Source organism: Nilaparvata lugens, chromosome 14 (genome assembly GCF_014356525.2).
Source record: "Nilaparvata lugens isolate BPH chromosome 14, ASM1435652v1, whole genome shotgun sequence".
Taxonomy (NCBI): Eukaryota; Metazoa; Arthropoda; class Insecta; order Hemiptera; family Delphacidae; genus Nilaparvata; species Nilaparvata lugens.
Genome location: NC_052517.1, coordinates 21,268,988 through 21,291,697, shown reverse-complemented (window position 1 = coordinate 21,291,697; position 22,710 = coordinate 21,268,988). Strand labels below are relative to the sequence as shown.

Genomic DNA, 22,710 nt, shown 5'->3' with positions numbered 1-22,710 from the left:
TCTTGAATTGCATTTGATCGAAATTGTTCGTGTCGGATCCTTATAGTGAAAGGACCTTAAGTTACAAATTTCAAGTCATTCCGTTAATTGGGAGATGAGATATCGTGTACACAGACGCACATACACACATACAGACCAATACCCAAAAACCAGTTTTTTGGACTCAGGGGACCTTGAAACGTATAGAAATTTAGAAATTGGGGTACCTTAATTTTTTTCGGAAAGCAATACTTTCCTTACCTAGGTGTCATACACACATACAGACCAATACCCAAAAACCAGTTTTTTGGACTCAGGGGACCTTGAAACGTATAGAAATTTAGAAATTGGGGTACCTTAATTTTTTTCGGAAAGCAATACTTTCCTTACCTATGGTAAAAGGTAAGGAAAGTAAAAACTTCTGATATATATTATCATAAATGATTTATTTAATCTCCCAATGGATGTGTTCTCGTAAGGCCCGCCGCAAAGTAGACCCACGCTAATCCACGAAAAGCAACCCACGCCGTGGGATGTTTTGTAAACCATTGCTATAGAGTTATTAGTAATCAATCAGCTGACAAGTGGATTATTCATTGCATGTATTACACAGATGTCTGGAGAAGCCTAGTAATGGTTTACAAAACATCCCACGGCGTGGGTCGCTTTTCGTGGATTATCGTGGGTCTACTTTGCGGCGGGCCTAAGTGTCAAGCCACATGTTGCTTTTGTGCAACAGGGCGGCCTAAAACTGAATTAATGCCAAGCCACATGAGGTGTTTTTCAGACGTGTCGGCCGCACAGAAAGGTCTGAGCTGATGATCAGCTAAACGGAGAGCTTCTTGTCCTGCCGACACGTCTGATAAAACACCTCATGTGGCTTGGCATTAATTCAATTTTAGACTGTTTACTAGTGAGAATAGAAACTGGTGAAAACTAGGCCCCGGTTGCACAAAAGCCTGTTATTTGTTAATCGTGATTAATTCCACGAGAACCAATCAGAGAGACTTCTTTTGGAAAAGTCTTCTTTGATTGGTTCTCGTGGCATTTAAGCACGGTTAAAATTTAACAGGTTTTGTGCAACCGGGCCTTAGACTTTTTATTAGTCGAAATAGAAACTGGTGAAAACTAGGCCCCGGTTACTCAAAAGCCTGTTACATTTTAACCGTTATTAAATGCAACCAGCACCAAAAACCTTCTCTGATTGGTTCTCATGATATTATTTATACATAATTAAAATTTAACAGGCTTTTGTGCAACCGGGCATTAGACTATTTACTAGTTAAAATAGCAACTATTAAAAACTCGGACCCGGTTGCTCAAAAGCCTGTTAAATTTTAACCGTGATTGAATTTCACGAGAAGACTTCTTTTGGAAAAGCCTTCTCTGTTTGGATCTCGTGGCATTTAATCATGATTAAAATTTACCAGGCTTTTGTAATACCGGGCCTTACAGTATTTGCTATTTAATAGCAACTATTAAAAACTTGGACCCGGTTGCTCAAAACCCTGTTTAGTTTTAACCGTTATTAAATGCAACCAACACCAAGAGCCTTCTCTGATTGATTCTCGTGGAATTTAATCATGATCAACATTTAACACGCTTTTGTGCACCCGGGCCTTGGACTATTTACTAGTCAAAATAGAAACTAGTGAAAACTTGGCCCCGGTTGCTCAATAGCCTGTTGAATTTTAACCGTGATTAAATGTTATGAGAACCAATCACCAAAAGCCTTCTCTGATTGGTTCTCATGACATTTAATCATGATTTAAATTTTACAAGCTTTTGTGCAACAGGGCCTGGGAGCAAGAATATTTATGCATAACATTAGGTAGTAATGAGTCATCCAGGCTGAAGAACTCGCTCAAAATGACGCTGATACTCTGTCAGCTGTTCTATTGAAAACAGTGGAAAGTCAAGAGAAATAGTTCAAGTTTCATTGGTACGGTACTGAGGATTTAGTTATCAATTGCATACTTCATTACATGCAATTTAAAATCCAATTTAAATTAATTCATCGTTTATTCATATGCAAATACAATCCAGGTAAAAAATACTTACATTATTATTGTAATGTTCCTTGTTATATCCTGAAAAAGGATGAAGGAGTGAGTCAATTTCGTTGGCCAACTAACTCGATCTCTACTAGTAGTTCTGTGAACAGTAAACCTCACGCAGTATTCTCATCCACAAGTACCTGATTGAAGCTATAGACCTTATGGAAATACAGCAATAGACTGGCTTCTCCACACATCTGTGTAATCACTTGTCAGCTGATTTATGATGAATAATTCTATAGTCTGATTTTTACTTTAATATTGGCGTATGAAGGAGGCTCCTTTTTCCTTTTATATTATCCTTGAAATGCAAAATTTCCAAAAACCTTGTATATACGTCGACGCGCAATTTATGAAGGAACATACCTGTCAAATTACATGAAAATCTATTACCGCGTTTCGCCGTAAATGCGCAACATATAAATATAGGTATAAACATTTAAACATTAAGAGAAATGCCAAACCGTCGACTTGAATCTTAGACCTCACTTCTCTCGGTCAATAATGAATTATATTCTATTAAGCAAGAAATTATATTTCTCAATAATTTCATAATGAATATACATAATTAAGATGATAAATATAATTGAAAAATGAGGAATATAATAATGAGAGGATAGATGATATCGCTATATCTGATGTAATATTAACTGTTCATTCTTGTTTAAAATAATCAATTATATTTTATTAAGCAAGAAATTATATTTCTCAATAATTTCATAATGAATATACATAATTAAGATGAGAAATATAATAATGAGAGGATTGATGATACCGGTATATCTGATGAAATATTAACTGTTCATTCTTGTTTAAAATTATCAATGATATTCAAATCGAGGCTCTAGTATCATTAGTTAGGGTGAAAACTTATTGGGCGTTTTGATAGTCGGCAAGGCAGGAATCTCTCCGATTTGCTGATTAAGTTGGCGCCTGAAAAAAACCGCCTTATATGGTCTCACCCTAAGAACTCTACTCTCGTTCAATAAAATATCACTGGGTGGAAAAACTGGAGACGTATTTTAAATGCAATATTTTTTTATTCTAAAATATCTATAACATTTTTTACAATATAATGATATTTTCAGATCATTTATCTTAGAACAAGAACAATTTAAATTTCTTACTATACTAATATCAACAATGACATGTATGGAATAACAGATTATTTAAATATAATTATTATACAGTGAAATCCATGTTATAATGGCAGTGGAGAAAGATGGGAGAAAAAAGTTGCCGATCCTCTGTCTTTTCAATGCCTTCTATAGGCAGTAGCTGATACAGGTTTATCGATATAATATTAACGGTTATTCATTCTTGTTTAAAATAATCAATTATATTTTATTTATTTTTTTACAATATCTCTTTGGAGACAACAGGTCGAAACCCACAACTGCCTCCTTAACTCAAATAATAATAATGTCAAATTACTATGAATTATAATATTATCATGAAAATCATTTAATTAATTATATAAATAAACTATAATATTAAAATAATAATAGAGTAGCCTAATTAAACTATTATACTATTGAACTAATTAAATGAAGTGATGATGCAAATTAATGATGCTGATGAGTGAATAAATAACAAATTATATAATTAAACCATCATATAAAAGTAATAATAAAGTGATTAAACCAAAACTTACTATTGAAGAAATATGAAAATTTTCTTAGCAAGAGATTCTATTTTTCAATGATTTCATAATTAAGATGAAATATTTTGTTAATTATTGATTCTACATTGTTAAAAGACGATCTGGCAAAGAGAGAAAGAGATAGCGCTATCCGCTTTGTTGAATGATAGACAAGGATACAGTATCAATACAATATGAAACAGTATCATCTCAGCTTGATACACAACACTATGATTTGATACATTATTTTGCTATCAGCTTTGTGGAATGATAGACAAGGATAGCAACACCAATGATGATCAAATACTGCCATTATAACGTGGACCTCACTATAGAACAAGAACAACCACAACATGATACAGTATCAACACAATATGATACAGTATCATCTCAACTTGATACACAACACTATGATTTGATACATTATTTTGCTATCAGCTTTGTGGAATGATAGACAAGGATAGCAACACCAATATAATCAAACACTGCCATTATAACGTGGACCTCACTAAATTTAGCAGTCGTCTATTTTATTGTATTTAAGAAATTCAGTAATTATTTCTAAACTCAATTAAGGCCCTTTATAATTGCAGTATTAAGTAAGGCTTCTGCTAATAGATTATTTAATATTCAAGATTCATTCCAAACTGTGATGATTTTTAAAAACGATTTGATTTATAGGCAGAAACATAAAGCTGCGTTTACACCAAACTTGATTCTTATAGATTCTATTAGATTGAACATAACTTATCATACACATGATGAACATATGTGTTTGTCAAGTTCCGTTCAATCTAATAGAATCTATAAGGATTAAGTTATTAACATTTTGCTAATAACTTTGGTGTAAACCCAGCTCTACTAATTTTTTACTAACAATTTATAAAAATAGTCCAACAAGATGAGAAAAATCTTAAATAATTAAATTTGAAAGCTCAAAAAATAATATCGTTTGGTAGAAAATCTCTCAACATTGATATCAATATATCAAATAAATAAAAAAATCAATGATAATCAACTGAAAATAATTAAATAGGCTAATCACAAGTAAATCCATTGAAATAAAATAATAAATTATCTTGATGTAATAGAATTAAAACTAAGCAGCTTTTACTTATTTCAAAAGTTAGGAGATTACTATATTTAACCTAAAAATAGATTTTTTAATGATTTATGGTGGTAAAAACTATAATGATTAAACTATATAATACAGTACAATAATGTGAAATATTAATAATATTAAGTAACAAATATTACAAGAGCTTTTAAAAATATTTACAATTATTGGAAAAAATCTTTTCCGAATGTGGGTAAACTTTTAAGGCAAGAGGGACATAATTAACAGACTATGTGCCGGTTAATTTTTAACCTTGATTAATTCCACGAGAAACAATCAGAGAAAGAATTTTTGAAAAGAAGGCTTCTCTGATTGGTTCTCATGAAATTAATCACGGTTAAAGTTTAACCAGTTGTTGTGCAACCGGGCCTTTATATTATTATATTATTGACAATTCAGGGCCGGTTTCCGAGCTCGGGATTTAGCTAAGTTCTAGACTTTAAACAGCTGGAGTCAGAAAATTGGCTTTCCGAAACGGGGCGTAGTCGCAGCTTTTATAAGAGTAGTCGCAGTTTTTATTTTCTCATTTCTATAATTGGAAACGTTTTTCCTTGACGAAATTAAATATTTCTAAATAATTCAAAATAGCTGAAACTTTACACTATTTTCTCTTGATTTTATTTTGTGTTTTATTTTCTAGTTTTTTGAAATTTAATTCAAACGTGACTATGACAATGACTGCGACTACGCCCCGTTTCGGAAAGCCAATTTTCTTACTCCAGCTGTTTAAAGTCTAGAACTTAGGCAAATCCCGAGCTCGGAAACCGACTCTCAATGAAAATATACAAAAATGAGTTAAAAGCATTGAATAGCTAAGTGGAAGAGTATCAATATAGTCAAAGACCTTAAAGAGATATAGACCCACAATGCCAATGCCTTCCCAATGATAGGAAATTCTCTTACTTGAAATTGAAGGCCGCCATTGGGGTATTTTAGCACGATATATTATATATATAATATTTGTAATACTATAGATCACAAAGGCATTGATGGCATTGGTGTGTAATAATCTTATGGGTTGCCCCCTCAATGGCGGATTTCAATTCCAAGTACGACACTAGCGCTGCATGTGAGTCTATGCATCTTTAAGGTCTTTGAATAAAGTATTGAACATAGTAATACAAAATACAGTTGGAATAAAATGTATTCTAAAATTAGGTACCTTGACAAAAACGAATATATTACATTGGAATTGTATCAACGTTTTCAATGACAATAATAATTGTAGAATGATTTAAGATCATAGATACACTAAAATAAACCATCAATTAAGTGTGGATTTGATCAAGGTTCCATGATCTATAGAGAGGTCCACGTTATAATGGCAGTGGAGAAAGATAGCAGAACAACGTTGCCGAACCTCTGTCTTGTCAATGCCTTCTATAGACGGTAGCTGATACAGGTTTATAAATATTATTTAACGAAAATCTTAAATAAATGCTGTAGTAAATCACCCCAAAGACTTCTGCTACTGCAGACATTGACAACAGGGTTAACAGCTAGATGGAAATTCGATGAGAACTACTATCCAAAAATTATTTTCCAGCCCGGGAATCGAACCCGGTACCTCCCAATTGCTAGTCAGGAATGCTTACCCTTACACTAAACTGACAATCTCTGGATAGCAGCGCTCATTTAATACGAAGCCATAGCGGCCAACGAGTTTACAGATGGAATTAAATAGAGAATGCATTTATTCTGAGAATAAATGCATTCTCTATTAAATTCCATCTGTGATACAGGTTTATTGATGTAATATTAACTGTCATTCTCATTTACAATAAACAATTATATTTATTAAGCAATGAATTATATTTTTCATAATGATTATTCATATATTGAGATGAAATATTTTGTTAATATTATTAATTCTACATTGTTAAAAGACGTTCTGGCAACAGAGCAAAGCGAGAAAGAAATACAGCTATCCGATTTGTTGAATGATAGACAAGGATAGCAATAACATTGCTAAACAAACACTGCCATTATAACGTAGACCTCACTATAGAACAAGAACAACCACAATATGATACAGTATCGAACCAATATGATACAGTATCATCTCAACTTGATACGCAACACTAAGATTTGATACATTCGCTATCTGCTTTGTGGAATGATATACAAGGATAGCAATAACATTGCTAAACAAACACTGCCATTATAACGTAGACCTCACTATAGTCTATAAATAATGGATAATATTTATGCAGTAATAAAAAGCTTTGTGGTTCATAAAAATAAGTACAGTATTTTACAAAATATATAAATAAGTAAAGAGATAGTACCCTCCTTTTCTATTCCGAATTACTTCATCATTATCTCATATCATCTCAACTTGATACACAACACTATGATTTGATACATTCGCTATCTGCTTTGAGGAATGATAGACAAGGATAGCAACACCAATGATGATCAAATACTGCCATTATAACGTGTACCTCACTATAGAACAAGAACAACCACAACATGATACAGTATCAACACAATATGATACAGTATCATCTCAACTTGATACACAACACTATGATTTGATACATTCGCTATCTGCTTTGTGGAATGATAGACAAGGATAGCAACACCAATGATGATCAAATACTGCCATTATAACGTGGACCTCACTATAGAACAAGAACAACCACAACATGATACAGTATCAACACAATATGATACAGTATCATCTCAACTTGATACACAACACTATGATTTGATACATTATTTTGCTATCTAGCAGGTAACACGTGCTCCCCAAGAGACTAATTAAAAACTAGACAAACTGAGAACTTGACCTTCTGAAATCTTGAAGAATTAAAAATATGCCTATAACCATCCTCGGTAAATTAAGAATGTATATGCTGTATGTGAAGTTAATGAGTTGAGTAGTTGAGACGTGATGATGCGTCATTCGTGAATTTCCTATCCCCTACAACTATAAGCCAGTTCTTTCCTTTATTATAGTATAGATAATATCTCATTTTTTTATTGGGGATTATTTTATTCTATTCTATTCATTACGATCTTCTATAGCAGAGATGGGTAAAAGTCATATTTGACCCAGAAATTTACTTATTTGACCTTCTTGAATGGAAAAGGCTAAGAAATTGTCAAAAACCACAGATTTATTGATACTTAGAAAGACCGGTTTCGGTTATTACACCATTGTCAAACTCTGATAAACCTTTTTCAGAGAGTTTATCAGAGACTGACAATGGTGTAATAACCGAAACCGGTCTTTCTAAGTATCAATAAATCTGTGGTTTTTGACAATTTCTTAGTCTTTTCCATTCAATATGAATAATTACCACAATATCAACTTCTTAACTACACAAAAAGTATTTGACCTTCAGTCCACTGAAGGGAGAAACGACAAGGCCTGACAAAGACAGATTCCAATCTAAAATTTTAACTTAATTTAGAAATTTAACAAATAGTTTAAGCTCGAATACACATTTTTGTACACTTTTCAACTAAAATAACACTAAAAACAACCTTCTGTCCGAAAATATAAATTTTGTTCTCAATCAATTTGTTCTTTACTTCATTATTACTGATGAATTATTTCGGAAATAGTCTTAAAATACAGCTCTGTTATATAGCTAAGGTGAATGTGATATTTTAGAGCTCAAAATTTAAGTGTTTTTATTCTTTATTTTGTGAATTTATAGTTTGTTTCATGTTTTTAAGAAACTTTTATTATTAATCCATCCAAATTTAAAATTGTTTGTTTTATTCTAATTTATATTTTAGATAGTGATTTGGTGTAGAAATTTGAATGGACATAACCTATAATATTTGGACAATTTAAAACTAAATTAGGAAATTGAAGAAGTTTTAGGCAATAGCCTGTTTTTTCTTTTCCGATTCTTGTATTTTTTTTGCTAACCTAATAAATAAATAAATAAATTATTTTTCTGTAAACATCATGCTATAGTGAGGTCCACTTTAAGGTGCGTACAGATATACGCGCCGCGAACATGAACAATTCACTTTTAATCAGCTGACTATATCTGTATTTTTATACAGAAACGGTAAGATACAGATATAAAAAGCTTGGCATCAGCTGATTAAAAGTGAATTGCTCATGTTCGCGGCGCGTATATCTGTAGGTCATTTAATAACTCTATTAGGTAATATCAATGAAATAAAAAGTATTATATTAATTGGATTAATCCAATTTTTTCAATATTATTTGAAATTTCAGTTGCCCTAATTCAAGCTTACGTATTTTCTATTTTAATAACCATGTATTCTTCAGAAGTACCATATGAAAAAAACACCTTTATAATGGCAGTGGAGAAAGATAGGAGAACAACGTTGCCGATCCTCTGTCTTGTCAATGCCTTCTATTGGTTGTAGCATATACAGGTTTATTGATGTAATATTAACGGTTCATTCTCGTTCAAAATAATCAATTATATGTTTCAATAATTCCATAATGAATTTTCATAATTTTTTTCAATATTTTGTTAATTAATTATTAATTTTACATTGTTGAAAGACGATCTGGCAACAGAATAAAGCGAGAAAGAGATATCCGCTTTGTTGAATGATAGACAAGGATAGCAATACCATTGCTAATCAAACACTGCCATTATAACGTGGACCTCACTATAGAACAAGAACAACCACAACATGATACAGTATCAACACAATATGATATAGTATCATCTCAACTTGATACACAACACTATGATTTGATACATCGCTATCTGCTTCGTGGAATGATAGACAAGGATAGCAATACCATTGCTAATCAAATACTGCTATTATAACGTGGACCTCACTATAGAACAAGAACAACCACAACATGATACAGTATCAACACAATATGATATACTATCATCTCAACTTGATACACAACACTATGATTTGATACATCGCTATCTGCTTCGTGGAATGATAGACAAGGATAGCAATACCATTGCTAATCAAACACTGCCATTATAACGTGGACCTCACTATAGAAAGGTCTACTGGTACCTAACCTGAGATGGAAATATAAGATTATATTAGAATGAATTTATTCAAATAAATATTCATTATTGAACAAAAATCCGAATTAAAAACCTTCAACAATCTACATAGACTTTTAGAAAACCGACCTTTTTCAAGTAGTTTTTGGTTACGCAGTCATTTAATTTCTTTGATTGTTTCAAGTGACATTTACTCTTGGTTAAATTTAACGGGGGTTTCTGTAACCGAGCCCAAAACTTTACAATATTCAAGTTACATGTAAAAAGATAAATTTTCGTTAGCGTCTTCATCGAAAAATGAAACGTCTCTCTCTCTCTCCCTCCATTTTGGTATAGAGTTAGTGGGGAGGATATTTTTAATATTCTTTCCGAAGAAAGGACATTGATATGTCCAAAGCTCCGCCAATTTATGTAGATGCATAACAATATAATTATCTATAGTTATTATATTACAAATTACTTTTTCATATCATATACAGTTCAATAATTATTTTCTTAGTCTATATTATGTAAATTCATCTTTTATTTTGCTGTATTGTAAGCTATTGTATATAAGTGTATAAGCCAGTATATATTGTAATCTACATAAATAAAGTACTCAATCAATCAATCAATCAATCAATCAATCAATCAATCAAACAATCTCTTAGGCTGTTATAAAAATTTTGATATCAACCTTTTCATCACAAGAATATATTATTTTAGAGAAATACAATTTTTTTTCATCTAACATTATAAATTCGTTGTATAGATGTCTGAGAGCTACTCAAAAATGGTCATTATTTCCCTATGTTGTAACACAGACAGTGCCAGGAATTTCATTATTAAAGTAGGCTATCAGAGATATATTTATAAGCACCCTCGAAATATTATCACAACGGTAAATTCGGACGTCAACCTTTTACAAATTTATCCTCATCTAGAGCCCAGCTTTGCAATGAATTTCGGAAAGAATAGCATTGCTTCTTATGGGAGTGTTCACACTGTGTGAACACTCCTATAGGAAACAATGAAGAACAAATCTGTTAGGCAGAAAAATAGCATTGTTTCTTATGAGAGTGTTCACACAGTTGCATCCTGTCTCTGTGTGAATACCTCCATAAGAAACAATGAAGAACAAATCTGTTAGGCAGAATAGCATTGCTTCTTATGAGAGTGTTCACACAGTTTCATCCTGTCTGTGTGAATAGTTCTATGAGAAACAATGAAGAACAAATCTGTTAGGCAGAATAACATTGCTTCTTATGGGAGTGTTCACACAGTTGCATCCTGTCTCTATGTGAATACCTCCATAAGAAACAATGAAGAACAAATCTGTTAGGCAGAATAACATTGCTTCTTATGAGAGTGTTCACACAGTTTCATCCTGTCACTGTGTGAATACCTCCATAAGAAACAATGGAGAAGAAATCTGTTGGGCAGAAAAGCATTGCTTCTTATGAGAGTGTTCACACAGTTTCATCTTGTCACTGTGTGAATACTTCTATAAGAAACAATGAAGAACAAATCTGTTAGGCAGAATAGCATTGCTTCTTATGAGAGTGTTCACACAGTTTCATCTTGTCACTGTGTGAATACTTCTATAAGAAACAATGAAGAACAAATCTGTTAGGCAGAAAAATAGCATTGTTTCTTATGGGAGTGTTCACTAGTTTCATCCTGTCTCTATGTGAATACTTCCATAAGAAACAATGAAGAACAAATCTGTTAGGCAGAATAGCATTGCTTCTTATGGGAGTGTTCACACAGTTTCATCCTGTCTCTATGTGAATACCTCCATAAGAAACAATGAAGAACAAATCTGTTAGGCAGAATAGCATTGCTTCTTATGAGAGTGTTCACACAGTTTCATCCTGTCTGTGTGAATACTTCCATAAGAAACAATGAAGAACAAATCTGTTAGGCAGAATAGCATTGCTTCTTATGAGAGTGTTCACACAGTTTCATCCTGTCTCTATGTGAATACTTCCATAAGAAACAATTGAGAACAACTTCTGCTGAGCAGAAAATAATACCATGAATCTTTTTTGATTCAAAGTAGTTTCCAAAACCTTTTCAACATCAATAATTACGTTTCAATGAAATTCAAAAATCACTGGCATTCAAATTTATTGGTACAAAAGTTTAGTTCAATTCCATATATCACAAGCAGTCGCTGCATATAATTTCATAATTTGTCTTTAGTTTCATAATAATATCATAGAGGCCTTCATTACACCACTAAAAAATATCAAACTTTATCACAATCTCATTTTACTCCCCAATCACTATAGAGAAAAAAAAGCATGAGAAGATATCCCATGATATAGGTCGTTCATATCCAAAATTTCAACCGACTACTGTCTATTATTAGTGTGTTGTTGGGAGTGTAAGAGTGTAAGAAGGGCACAGTATGAGAGACTACCAGCGTCACATAGCTTCACCAAAAACAACTACTAGGACTATCGGCTTCAGTTAACACTCACATTTGCAACATAGACACCCTATACACTGTCTATTATTAGTGTGTTGTTGGGAGTGTAAGAGTGTAAGAAGGGCACAGTATGAGAGACTACCAGCGTCACATAGCTTCACCAAAAACAACTACTAGGACTATCGGCTTCAGTTAACACTCACATTTGCAACGTAGACACCCTATACACTGTCTATTATTAGTGTGTTGTTGTGAGTGTAAGAGTGTAAGAAGGGCACAGTATGAGAGACTACCAGCGTCACATAGCTTCACCAAAAACAACTACTAGGACTATCGGCTTCAGTTAACACTCACATTTGCAACATAACGGTCCTTTACCATGGCAAATCACCATGAATGATACAGTATCATCTCAACTTGATACACAACACCATAATTAGATACAAAACTTCCTAACTTTAAATTCTTCAAAACATGGCATATCTTCTTATACTATCCTTTCGCTTACCCTCCATTTCTATTTCGAATAACTTTATTAGAATATTCATTATATATGATCTATCTACATGTTGCAAATGTGAGTGTTAACTGAAGCCGATAGTCCTAGTAGTTGTTTTTGGTGAAGCTATGTGACGCTGGTAGTCTCTCATACTGTGCCCTTCTTACACTCTTACACTCACAACAACACACTAATAATAGACAGTGTATAGGGTGTCTACGTTGCAAATGTGAGTGTTAACTGAAGCCGATAGTCCTAGTAGTTGTTTTTGGTGAAGCTATGTGACGCTGGTAGTCTCTCATACTGTGCCCTTCTTACACTCTTACACTCCCAACAACACACTAATAATAGACAGTGTATAGGGTGTCTATGTTGCAAATGTGAGTGTTAACTGAAGCCGATAGTCCTAGTAGTTGTTTTTGGTGAAGCTATGTGACGCTGGTAGTCTCTCATACTGTGCCCTTCTTACACTCTTACACTCCCAACAACACACTAATAATAGACAGTGTATAGGGTGTCTATGTTGCAAATGTGAGTGTTAACTGAAGCCGATAGTCCTAGTAGTTGTTTTTGGTGAAGCTATGTGACGCTGGTAGTCACTCATACTGTGCCCTTCTTACACTCTTAGGCTCAACTCACACTTAGGCGACTCAGGTCGAGAAGAGACTCGACTCTAGTCGTGAGCATGTATTTCCAAATGGTGAGGTCGCTGAGACTAGAGTCGACTGGTCTGAGTGTCACCATTTGGAAACACATGCTCTCCACTAGAGTCCAGTCTCTTCTTGACCTGAGTCGCCTAAGTGTGAGTTGAGCCTTACACTCCCAACAACACACTAATAATAGACAGTAGTCGGCTGTAATCGGAGAGGAAATTCGGAACATAAAATACCTATACTTGCATGAGAGACCTATCTTTCCTCTATGGTATCACCGAGGTGTATCTTCCCTGAGCTTCCTCTTTGAATCCTCAATCGCACGTCTTCCCTGCAAAAACCGTGTCGGCGACAAACACCTACGCAGCGAACCGATCCGTTGCAAGCAACGCAACACGCCCGTTGATACTGTATCGAGGCGGACGGAAGTGTTGTATCATTCGCCTCCGCTACTGAATTTCGGGGAGGATCTGTTGAGTAGTTTTTGTGGCTGGTTGCAAGCGATCTGTGAGAAATCTCTGACTACATCGTTGAAAGTTTCGTCTCCTCCCGGTCCGTTTTCTGAGTCTTTCATCTCGTCGTTAAGTCTGGCAAGGCGTAATCTGGAAAATGGAACAGAATTGAATTAAAAAATGGAATAGTATATTCCTCAGTCAGCCTCGTCGGTAGAATCCTTTCTCTACTAGTAGTTCTGTGAACAGTAGACCTCACGCAGTATTCTCATCCACAAGTACCTGATTGAAACTATAGACCTTATGGAAATACAGCAATAGACTGGCTTCTCCACACATCTGTGTAATCACTTGTCAGCTGATTCCGTTGCCGATTCTTTGTCTTATCAATAGACGGTAGCAGATACAGGTTTATTGATGTAATACTATTAGTTCTGTAAACAGTAGACCTCGCGCTCAGTAAGCTACATTGACCTGTTGTTATGTTTTCTCAAAAAATAATAAATTATTTATCAATTTAAAATGTCTAGAAAAAATCCTAAATAAACATAGAGCTTTCTGTCCTATCGTACCGTGACGTGTCGTCCCGGAATGTGAGTGTGAGCGCTGTTATCAGGTCTGGCTGCAACTGTCTACAACGTTCATGGAAACATACATTTTCAAGATGCTCGATGTTTTTGAACGGGTAGTATTATAGTCCACTAGACAGCTGATTTATGATGAATAATTCTATAGTCTGATTTTCACTCTAATATTGGCGTATGAAGGAGGCTCCTTTTTTCTTTTTATATTATCCTTGAAATGCAAAATTTCAAAAAATCTTGTATATACGTTGACGAGCAATTAAAAAAGGAACATACCTGTCAAATTTCATGGAAATCTATTACCGCGTTTCGCCGTAAATGCGCAACATATAAACATTTAGAGAAATGCCAAACCCTCGACTTGAATCTTAGACCTCACTTCGCTCGGTCAATCATAGAGAAAGGATACAAACTTATATGACGCTAAGCAAAGGCTCCGCCTGATAGTAAATTAGGGGACTACTTGTCCCCTTTTAAAACCGGTATTTAGGGAACAAGTAGACGTGAGCCATACCCATCTAGTTGTCTCCTTTCGGGGGGACACCCTGTCGCGAGGGTGCGAGGTGTCAAGTTGTCGTTTACGGTCATGACTAGTTGGCACCTTTGGTCCAGTAGGTGTCAAGTAGTTGGAGGGACAACTTGACGGCAATGGCATATTTTTATGAGGGTACAAGTAGTCGTCTACGGTCACGACAACCTATCCCCTCGACTCCACTCCACAAAAAATCACCATTCCGGCTGGCTCTTCATTTGAAAGTTGGAAAATGAAGCCGAAAATGAAAAGCAGTTGGAAAATGTGCTATCAAGTATATGAAAAGGCATAAGGATTTCTAATTTTGATATAATAAGATATTTTGAACATCATGTCTTTGTGAGTGAGCCTTTTCAACCATGATGCAATCAAGAATAAGAATAGAAACAGACTGGATGTTGAAAGAGCATCAAAATGAGGTGCATTTGTGCTCTGTAGGTGATAAGTAGTCAGGGTGACACCTTGACGCCAGCGTGCAAGATGTCATGTAGACGTGAGCCATCCCCGTCTAGTTGTCTCCTTTCTGGGGAGGTGACAACTAGTCGGTGGGACACCCTGTCGTGAGGGTGCGAGGTGTCAAGTTGTCGTTTACGGTCATGACTAGTTGGCACCTCCAGTCCAGTAGGTGTCAAGTAGTTGGGGGGGACAACTTGACGGCAATGGTATATTTTTACGAGGTTACAAGTAGTCGCCTATAGCCAAAATGACCAGGTGTCAAGTAGTCGGGGTGACAACTAGACGGCTACCCGTAAATTTTATAAGTTTCAGGATATAATAAAAAAAGGGCTCCGCCTCATACTAAATATTATAAGTTTATGTGCCGGTTGCACAAAAGCTGGTTAAATTTTTATTAATTCCACAAGAACCAATCAGAGAAGGCTTTATAGAAAAGACGGCTTCTCTGATTGGTTCTCGTGAAATTAATCATGGTTAAAATTTAACCGGCTTTTGTGCAACCGGGCTTAAGGATATAAAATAAGCCACAATTAATTTGCTTCAAAACTAGTTCAAATAACTACAGATGGAAATTACTGAGATATTGAAATTATTCAAATGCTAATGAATTAATTAATGTTATTAAACGAAAATCCCAATTAAATGCTGTACTTCACCCCGAAGACTTCTGCTACTGCAAATATTGACAACAGGGTAAACAGCTAGATGGAAATTCGATGAGCGCTACATAGTCAGTGAGGTCCACGTCATAAAGTCAGCAACTGATCAAAATTGGTGTTGCTATCCTTGTCTATCATTCCACAAAGCAGATAGCGCTATCCTTTCCTAGCTCCATAACGTTGCAAGATCGAGGGAAAACACAGAGTAGTGACAAGGATGCAAGGAGAACAACCAATTGTCAGGTGTAAATATAAAGAAAAAATAAAAAAAAAATAAAAAATAATAAATAATAAATTGATCACTTGATAATGGCATAAATGACCGAAACATGTCGTGATAAAATATTTTAAAAAAAGTGTACTGAGATTTTTATTTATTTTCTTTATATTTATATTACAAGTAGCCCTATACAGGAAAGAGATAAATTGTCAGGTGATACAATATTCATACAGAAAAGATTCAAATTTGTTAGGAACTAAAATGAGCCAAATGAGGGCTCCACCCGATAGAAAATTCTAAAGCTTTTAGGATATAAAAAACCACATGCTATTCAAATTTGTTAAACTGAGTTCCGCCCGACAGTAAATTTGAAAAGTTTCAGGATATAATAAAAAAATTGGGCTCCGCCCAATAGTATATTTAAAATAATGAGCGCTGCTATCCAAAGATTGTCAGTTTGGTGTAAAGGAAAGCATTCCTGACTGGCAATTAGGAGGTACTGGGTTCGATTCCAGGGTTGACAAATAATTTTTGAATAGTAGCGCTCATCGAATTTCCATCTAGCTGTTCACCCTGTTGTCAATATTTGCAGTAGCAGAAGTCTTCGGGGTGATTTACAGCATTCAATTTGGATTTTCGTTTAATAACAATAATTAGTTCAAATAAGTTGAATTATACGATGGAGAGGGACAAGGATGCAAGGAGGGGAGCAGCCACTATAGTGAGGTCCACGTTATAATGGCAACGTTTGATCAGCAATGGTATTGCTATCCTTGTCTATCATTCAACAAAGCAGATAGCGCTATCTCTTCCTCGCTTTCCCCTGCTGCCAGATCGTCTTTTAATAATGTAGAATTAATAATTGATCAACAAAATACATCATTATAATTATGAAAATTTTAAATTTCTTGCTTAATAAAATATAATTGATTATTTTTAATGAGAATGAACAGTTAATATTACATCAATAAACCTGTATCAGCTACCGTCTATAGAAGGCATTGACAAAACAGAGGATTGGCGACGTTGTTCTCCTATATCTTTCTCCACTGCCATTATAACGTGGACCTCACTATAGTAAATGAAGTAAATATAATATACTCACAATGTGACAATATCAGCGTTGGCTTGATTAATAGCCACTGATAGAGGATCAGTATTGGAGTTGTCTTTGATATGCTGGTTAGCTCTATGTTTAAGTAGGAGGCACACCTGGGCTGTATGACCTGAAAAAACATAAAACATATTTTTAATATTAATGTATAATAATCATTTCCCTCAGCACAAGCTTATGCTTAAAGAGGGATGGACTTTTTTCATTGATTTGTATAAGTTCATTAGTACAAGATTTTGCAGTATTGTATATTATTATTTTGTTTGATATGATTGGTTAATAAAATGTATTTATTTATTTTATTTCAAATATCGAATAAAAGCTGTTTGAATAGAACGAAGGGCTTCTGATACTGCAAATATTTGACCAAAGAACTGAAAAGCAGAAGAAAATTTAAAAAATAAAACTGTCCAAAAAACTTCCATTTTTGTATCATTTTTCATAAAAATTTAAAGAGAAACAATATTTGAACATTCTATAGCAGAAGGAAATTTAAAGAATAAAACTGTCCAAAAACCTTCTACTTTTGAATAATTTTTCATTAAAATTTAAAAAGAAACAATATTTGAACATTCTATAGCAGAAGGAAATTTAAAGAATAGAACTGTCCAAAAACCTTCCATTTTTGAATTATTTTTCATAGAAATTTAAAGAGAAACATTTGAACATTCTATAGCAGAAGGAAATTTAAAGAATAAAACTGTCCAAAAACATTCCATTTTTGAATTATTTTTCATTAAAATTTAGAGAGAAACATTTGAACATTCTATAGCAGAGGGAAATTTGAAGAATAGAACTGTCCAAAAACCTTCCATTTTTGAATCATTTTTCATAAAAATTTAAAGAGAAACATTTGAACATTCTATAGCAGAAGGAAATTTAAAGAATAAAAATGTTCAAAAACCTTTCATTTTTGAATTATTTTTCATAAAAATTTAAAGAGAAAAAACATTTGAACAGCTATTAGAATAAAACTCCAATTCAGATGAAAGTTTCTGAGATATTGCAATTATTCAAATGCTAATGAATTAATTCTGTGGCTTGGTGCAAAAATTACCAATGTCATTTTTTTCAAAAATGAGCTTAATACACTGATACATCACTAATATCAATTATTTTCAGTTCCAGAAGTGCCAATGTCCAATCTCAAAGCAATTAAGAGTTATAAAATGTATACTACCAATGTTATAATTCACATTTTTCTCATTTCTCATGATCGACAGTTTTCTGAGAGTGCGAAAACTACCAATGAAGACATATGTTTTTAGATTGTCATTCATGCTCCATGCCAGAGCTACCAATGACGACTTCTTCACTTCTAGCACTCGCATTTCCGTATCGAAATGCCGTAGTTCGAAAATACAAGGAACTTTAAAGCTGATTTGTGAGGTAGTTGATATTTTGACATAGATAGTTCTTGCACCAAGCCACAGAATTATTAAATAAAAATACTAAGAAACTGTCAATAACCACAGATTTATAGATACTTAGAAAGACTGGTTTCGGTTGTTACACCAGTGTCAATCTCTTTCAGAGATCTTAATTAAATGCTGTAAATCACCCCGAAGACTTCTGCTACTGCAAATATTGACAACAGGGTAAACAGCTAGATGGAAATTCGATGAGCGCTATTATTCAAAAATTACTGTAGACTGGCTGGCCGCTATGGCTAAGTTAAAATGAGCGCTGCTATCCGGAGATTGTCAGTTTGGTGTAAGGGTAAGCATTCCTGACCAGCAATTAGGAGGTACTGGGTTTGATTCCCGGGCTGACAAATAATTATTGTATAGTTGCGCTCATCGAATTTCCATCTAGCTGTTTACCTGTTGTCAAATTTGCAGTAGAAGTCTTCGGGGTGAATTACAGCATTTAATTGGGATTTTCCTTTAATAATAATAATAATTAAAACTCCAATATTTTATTGAGAAACTTACCTAATTCAGTAGCTAAATGCAGAGGAGTCTTTCCATCATTATCTTGAACATCTATTTTGACTCCATTTAGTAGAAGATATTCACAAGCCATTACGGATCCCTGTAGAAATAAAAATTAGTTATGAAATATATAGTTTTGTAATTTCGTTAAAAAGAAGGATAATATAACGATAAAATATGAGACCTACAATGCTTGAATAGAAGTTGTTTTTTGAGCCTTTTTTGTCCAATGTTTGAGACTTTTTTATTTATTATGTTTTCAAACTTCTACAATGTACTATCAGGCGGAGCCCTGCAAAGGCGAGCGTAGCGAGCCTTTGCTTAGCGTCATTTTATTAACATCTTTGAATTAATTTGAAAAATCGTTATTCATAAAACATGTAATCTCACTATACCATGTGATGATAATTGATTGAATGATGCCCAATTATAAATTTAAATACAGTTTACTGACATATAATGTCAAGATAATGAGTTGAGTAGTTGAGACGTGATGATGCGTCATTCGTTAATTTCGTATCACCTACGTGTATAAGCCAGTTCTTTACTTTATTATAGTATAGACTAACAGGTAACACGTGCTACGCAAGGGTCCAATTGCAAACTTGACAAACTGAAATCTTGAAGAGTTTAAAATAGGCCTATAACCATCCTCGGTTAATTAAGAATCAATATTCAACATTTCAAGTTGATGAGTTGAGTAGTTGAGACGTGATGATGCGTCATTCGTGGATTTCCTATCCCCTACGTGCATAAGCTAGTTGCTTCTTTTATTATAGTAATATTGGTGCACCGAGCTTCGCTCGTTATTCATTTATTGACTATTAATAAACCGAACACAATTCTTAAAAATGATTAAGGAAGGACTAACAGGCACAGCCCAAAACAGTTTCTTCCCCGAATTTTGATTTATACACCATAAATAGTCCTGAAAGTAGTTTATGTTCCATATACTTGAATTCAAGTTCAATTTTCAGACCAAACATTTAAAAAACAAAAAAGTTCTAATTTAGATTATTTACAAACCAAATTGAATAACAAAATAACACTCACTAATCACTTAAAATTGTCAAATAATGATCAAAATTATGATATACTCTAGTTTAGAAGGATTATCATGTCATGTCAACAAATCAGATTATTTTGATCAAGTCGATTAAATTGTCTAGCTATATAATGGTTGAGTTCAAAGCCACTGATCGGTGAGTGAACGATGCGATCGGTGAGTGAACGTGGCTCTGAACGAAGGAAGCACTGTTTTGTCGTTGAACGATGCATAGACTCACATGCAGCGCTAGATTATTTGGAATTGAAATCAGCCACTAAAGATCTTAAAGATTTTTGTGATCTATAATATTACAAAAATATATATATTATATAATATCTCGCGCTAAAATACCTCAATGGAACCTTTAATTTCAAATAAAAGCTAGCATTGGGAAGGCATAGGTATTGTGCGTTTATACCTCTACAAGGTCTTTGGTCTTACTGATAAGAAAAAAAATACGTCATATCCGGTTCGTTCACTGATCAGTTGATCGTACTTTCCACCGATGGAAAAGAACGTAAATAGAGTAGCTGAACGTAAACAGACATGGCTGAATACGAGGTTGTTTAGAAATAATGGACTCCATTATAATGTATCTGGAAGCAGAGAAATGCATGATTACATAAATTCAATAACATTTAAAACATTTTACAAAACTTTTAAAACTACTCCAATAACATGATGGTTTTCCATTTTAATTGATTACAATGAAATAGGTTAAGTTCTAGTTCTGTTTACAAAATATGATCAACAGGGGAAACATGTGTCAGTCAAACTCATGAGCACAGAGAATACACATAAAATGGAAGGTATCAATCTAACCAAGATTTGAGTGCACCAAGACCACGACACATGACTGCATCATTTCTTGTTAGAAATTGAATCTACTGCTGTATTACAATGCTACACTTTCTTTCAAGATGGCGGATTATGGCGTCAAGATACTAGCCGACTTTCAGTTCTGTGGTTCATCTGGGATCACTACTCTGTGTCAGGTTTTTTACTGAACGTAAAAAAAAAAACCGATGGATTGATCAGTGGCTTTGAACTCAACCAATATTTCTCGCTGATTGATTAAACAGCTGGAAATAAATCTGTTTCCATCCCACACACGCATCTTCTGTTTCGACAAACGACGAAATTATCATCTGTTTTTCCAAGGATGAATAATTGTTGTTCTTTTTATATCCTCAAGCGAGATTGAGACCTAGTGCAATCGAATTTTTATATCATAAACCTACTATGTTCCAAATTTCGTAAAAATCGTTAGAGCCGTTTTCAAGATCCGTTGAACATAAATAACCAGATATACAGAAATTGCTTAATATAATAGGATAGTTAATATACTGACACTAGTGAGGCCCTGATGCAGATATGAACGATGTCTGTCGTCTGGGTTGGTCCACAGTTTGTCGGCCGCCATGGCTATGGCCTGACACATGACTGGCACATTGTGGGCTGTGGATGCCTTGTAGAGTAGACGCTCGGGCACTAGACGGGAGATGTCTTCGAAACCAACTGTGAACCAAATAAATAAATTCATAAAAATATTATTAAACGAAAATCCAAATTGAATGCAGTAAATCACCCCGAAGACTTCTGCTACTGCAAATATTGACAACAGGGTAAACAGCTAGATGCAATTCGATGAGCATACTATTCAAAAATTATTGTCAGCCCAGGAATCGAACCCAGTACCTCCTAATTGCCGGTCAGGAATGCTTACCTTACACCAAACTGACAATCTTGGATAGCAGCGCTCATTTTATTCAAAGCCATAGCGGCCAGCCAGTCTACAATAAATGAGATGCTTTTTTCATATGCTAATTAATTAATGAATAACTATTATTAAACGAAAATCCCCATTAAAAGCTGTAAATCACCCGAAGACTTGTGCTACTGCAAATATTGACAACAGGGTAAACAGCTAGATGGAAATTCGATGAGCGCTACTATTCAAAAATTATTTGTCAGCCCGGGAATGAACCCAGTACCTCCTAATTGCCGGTCAGTAATTTCCATCTGTAGAACAATCTTAATGGTTAGTCCTAGTGACTAGTTTTAATAGAAATAATTAAAAAATGAAAAAATAATTTCAAGTAGTTATGGTCTTCCGCTGTTACACCTTTTGTCAGACACTCTGTATATTGTATAGATGATAAAATAAGATGATTAAATTCCTTAAGCTGCGTACACATATACGCGCTTCCAACCCGCACCGAGCACGCTCCGCCCTCGTACCGCCCTCGTTCCTCCATCGAACCACAGTCGCTCCGCCCTCGCACCCATCATGAACGTTACGGAAGATGTTAGATCTTCTCGCGTTCCCCGGTCGAACCACTGTTGCTCCCCGTCGATCATCAATCGCTCTGCTG

At 34.3% G+C, this 22,710-nt stretch overlaps 1 protein-coding gene across 1 annotated transcript in view; it reads right to left on the bottom strand.

The window, feature by feature from the left end:
- Positions 1–13,274: 13,274 nt before the first annotated feature.
- Positions 13,275–22,710, bottom strand: part of LOC111054677 (arf-GAP with coiled-coil, ANK repeat and PH domain-containing protein 2) — a 48,046-nt gene continuing 38,610 nt past the window's right edge. The window contains exons 13-16 of the mRNA XM_039441061.1: positions 21,687–21,853; positions 19,288–19,387; positions 17,345–17,465; positions 13,275–13,938 (exon numbers count right to left, since the gene is read on the bottom strand). Coding sequence (XP_039296995.1) covers positions 13,773–13,938; positions 17,345–17,465; positions 19,288–19,387; positions 21,687–21,853 — 554 coding nt within the window. The 3' untranslated portion in view covers positions 13,275–13,772. The remainder of the gene's footprint in view (positions 13,939–17,344; positions 17,466–19,287; positions 19,388–21,686; positions 21,854–22,710) is intronic.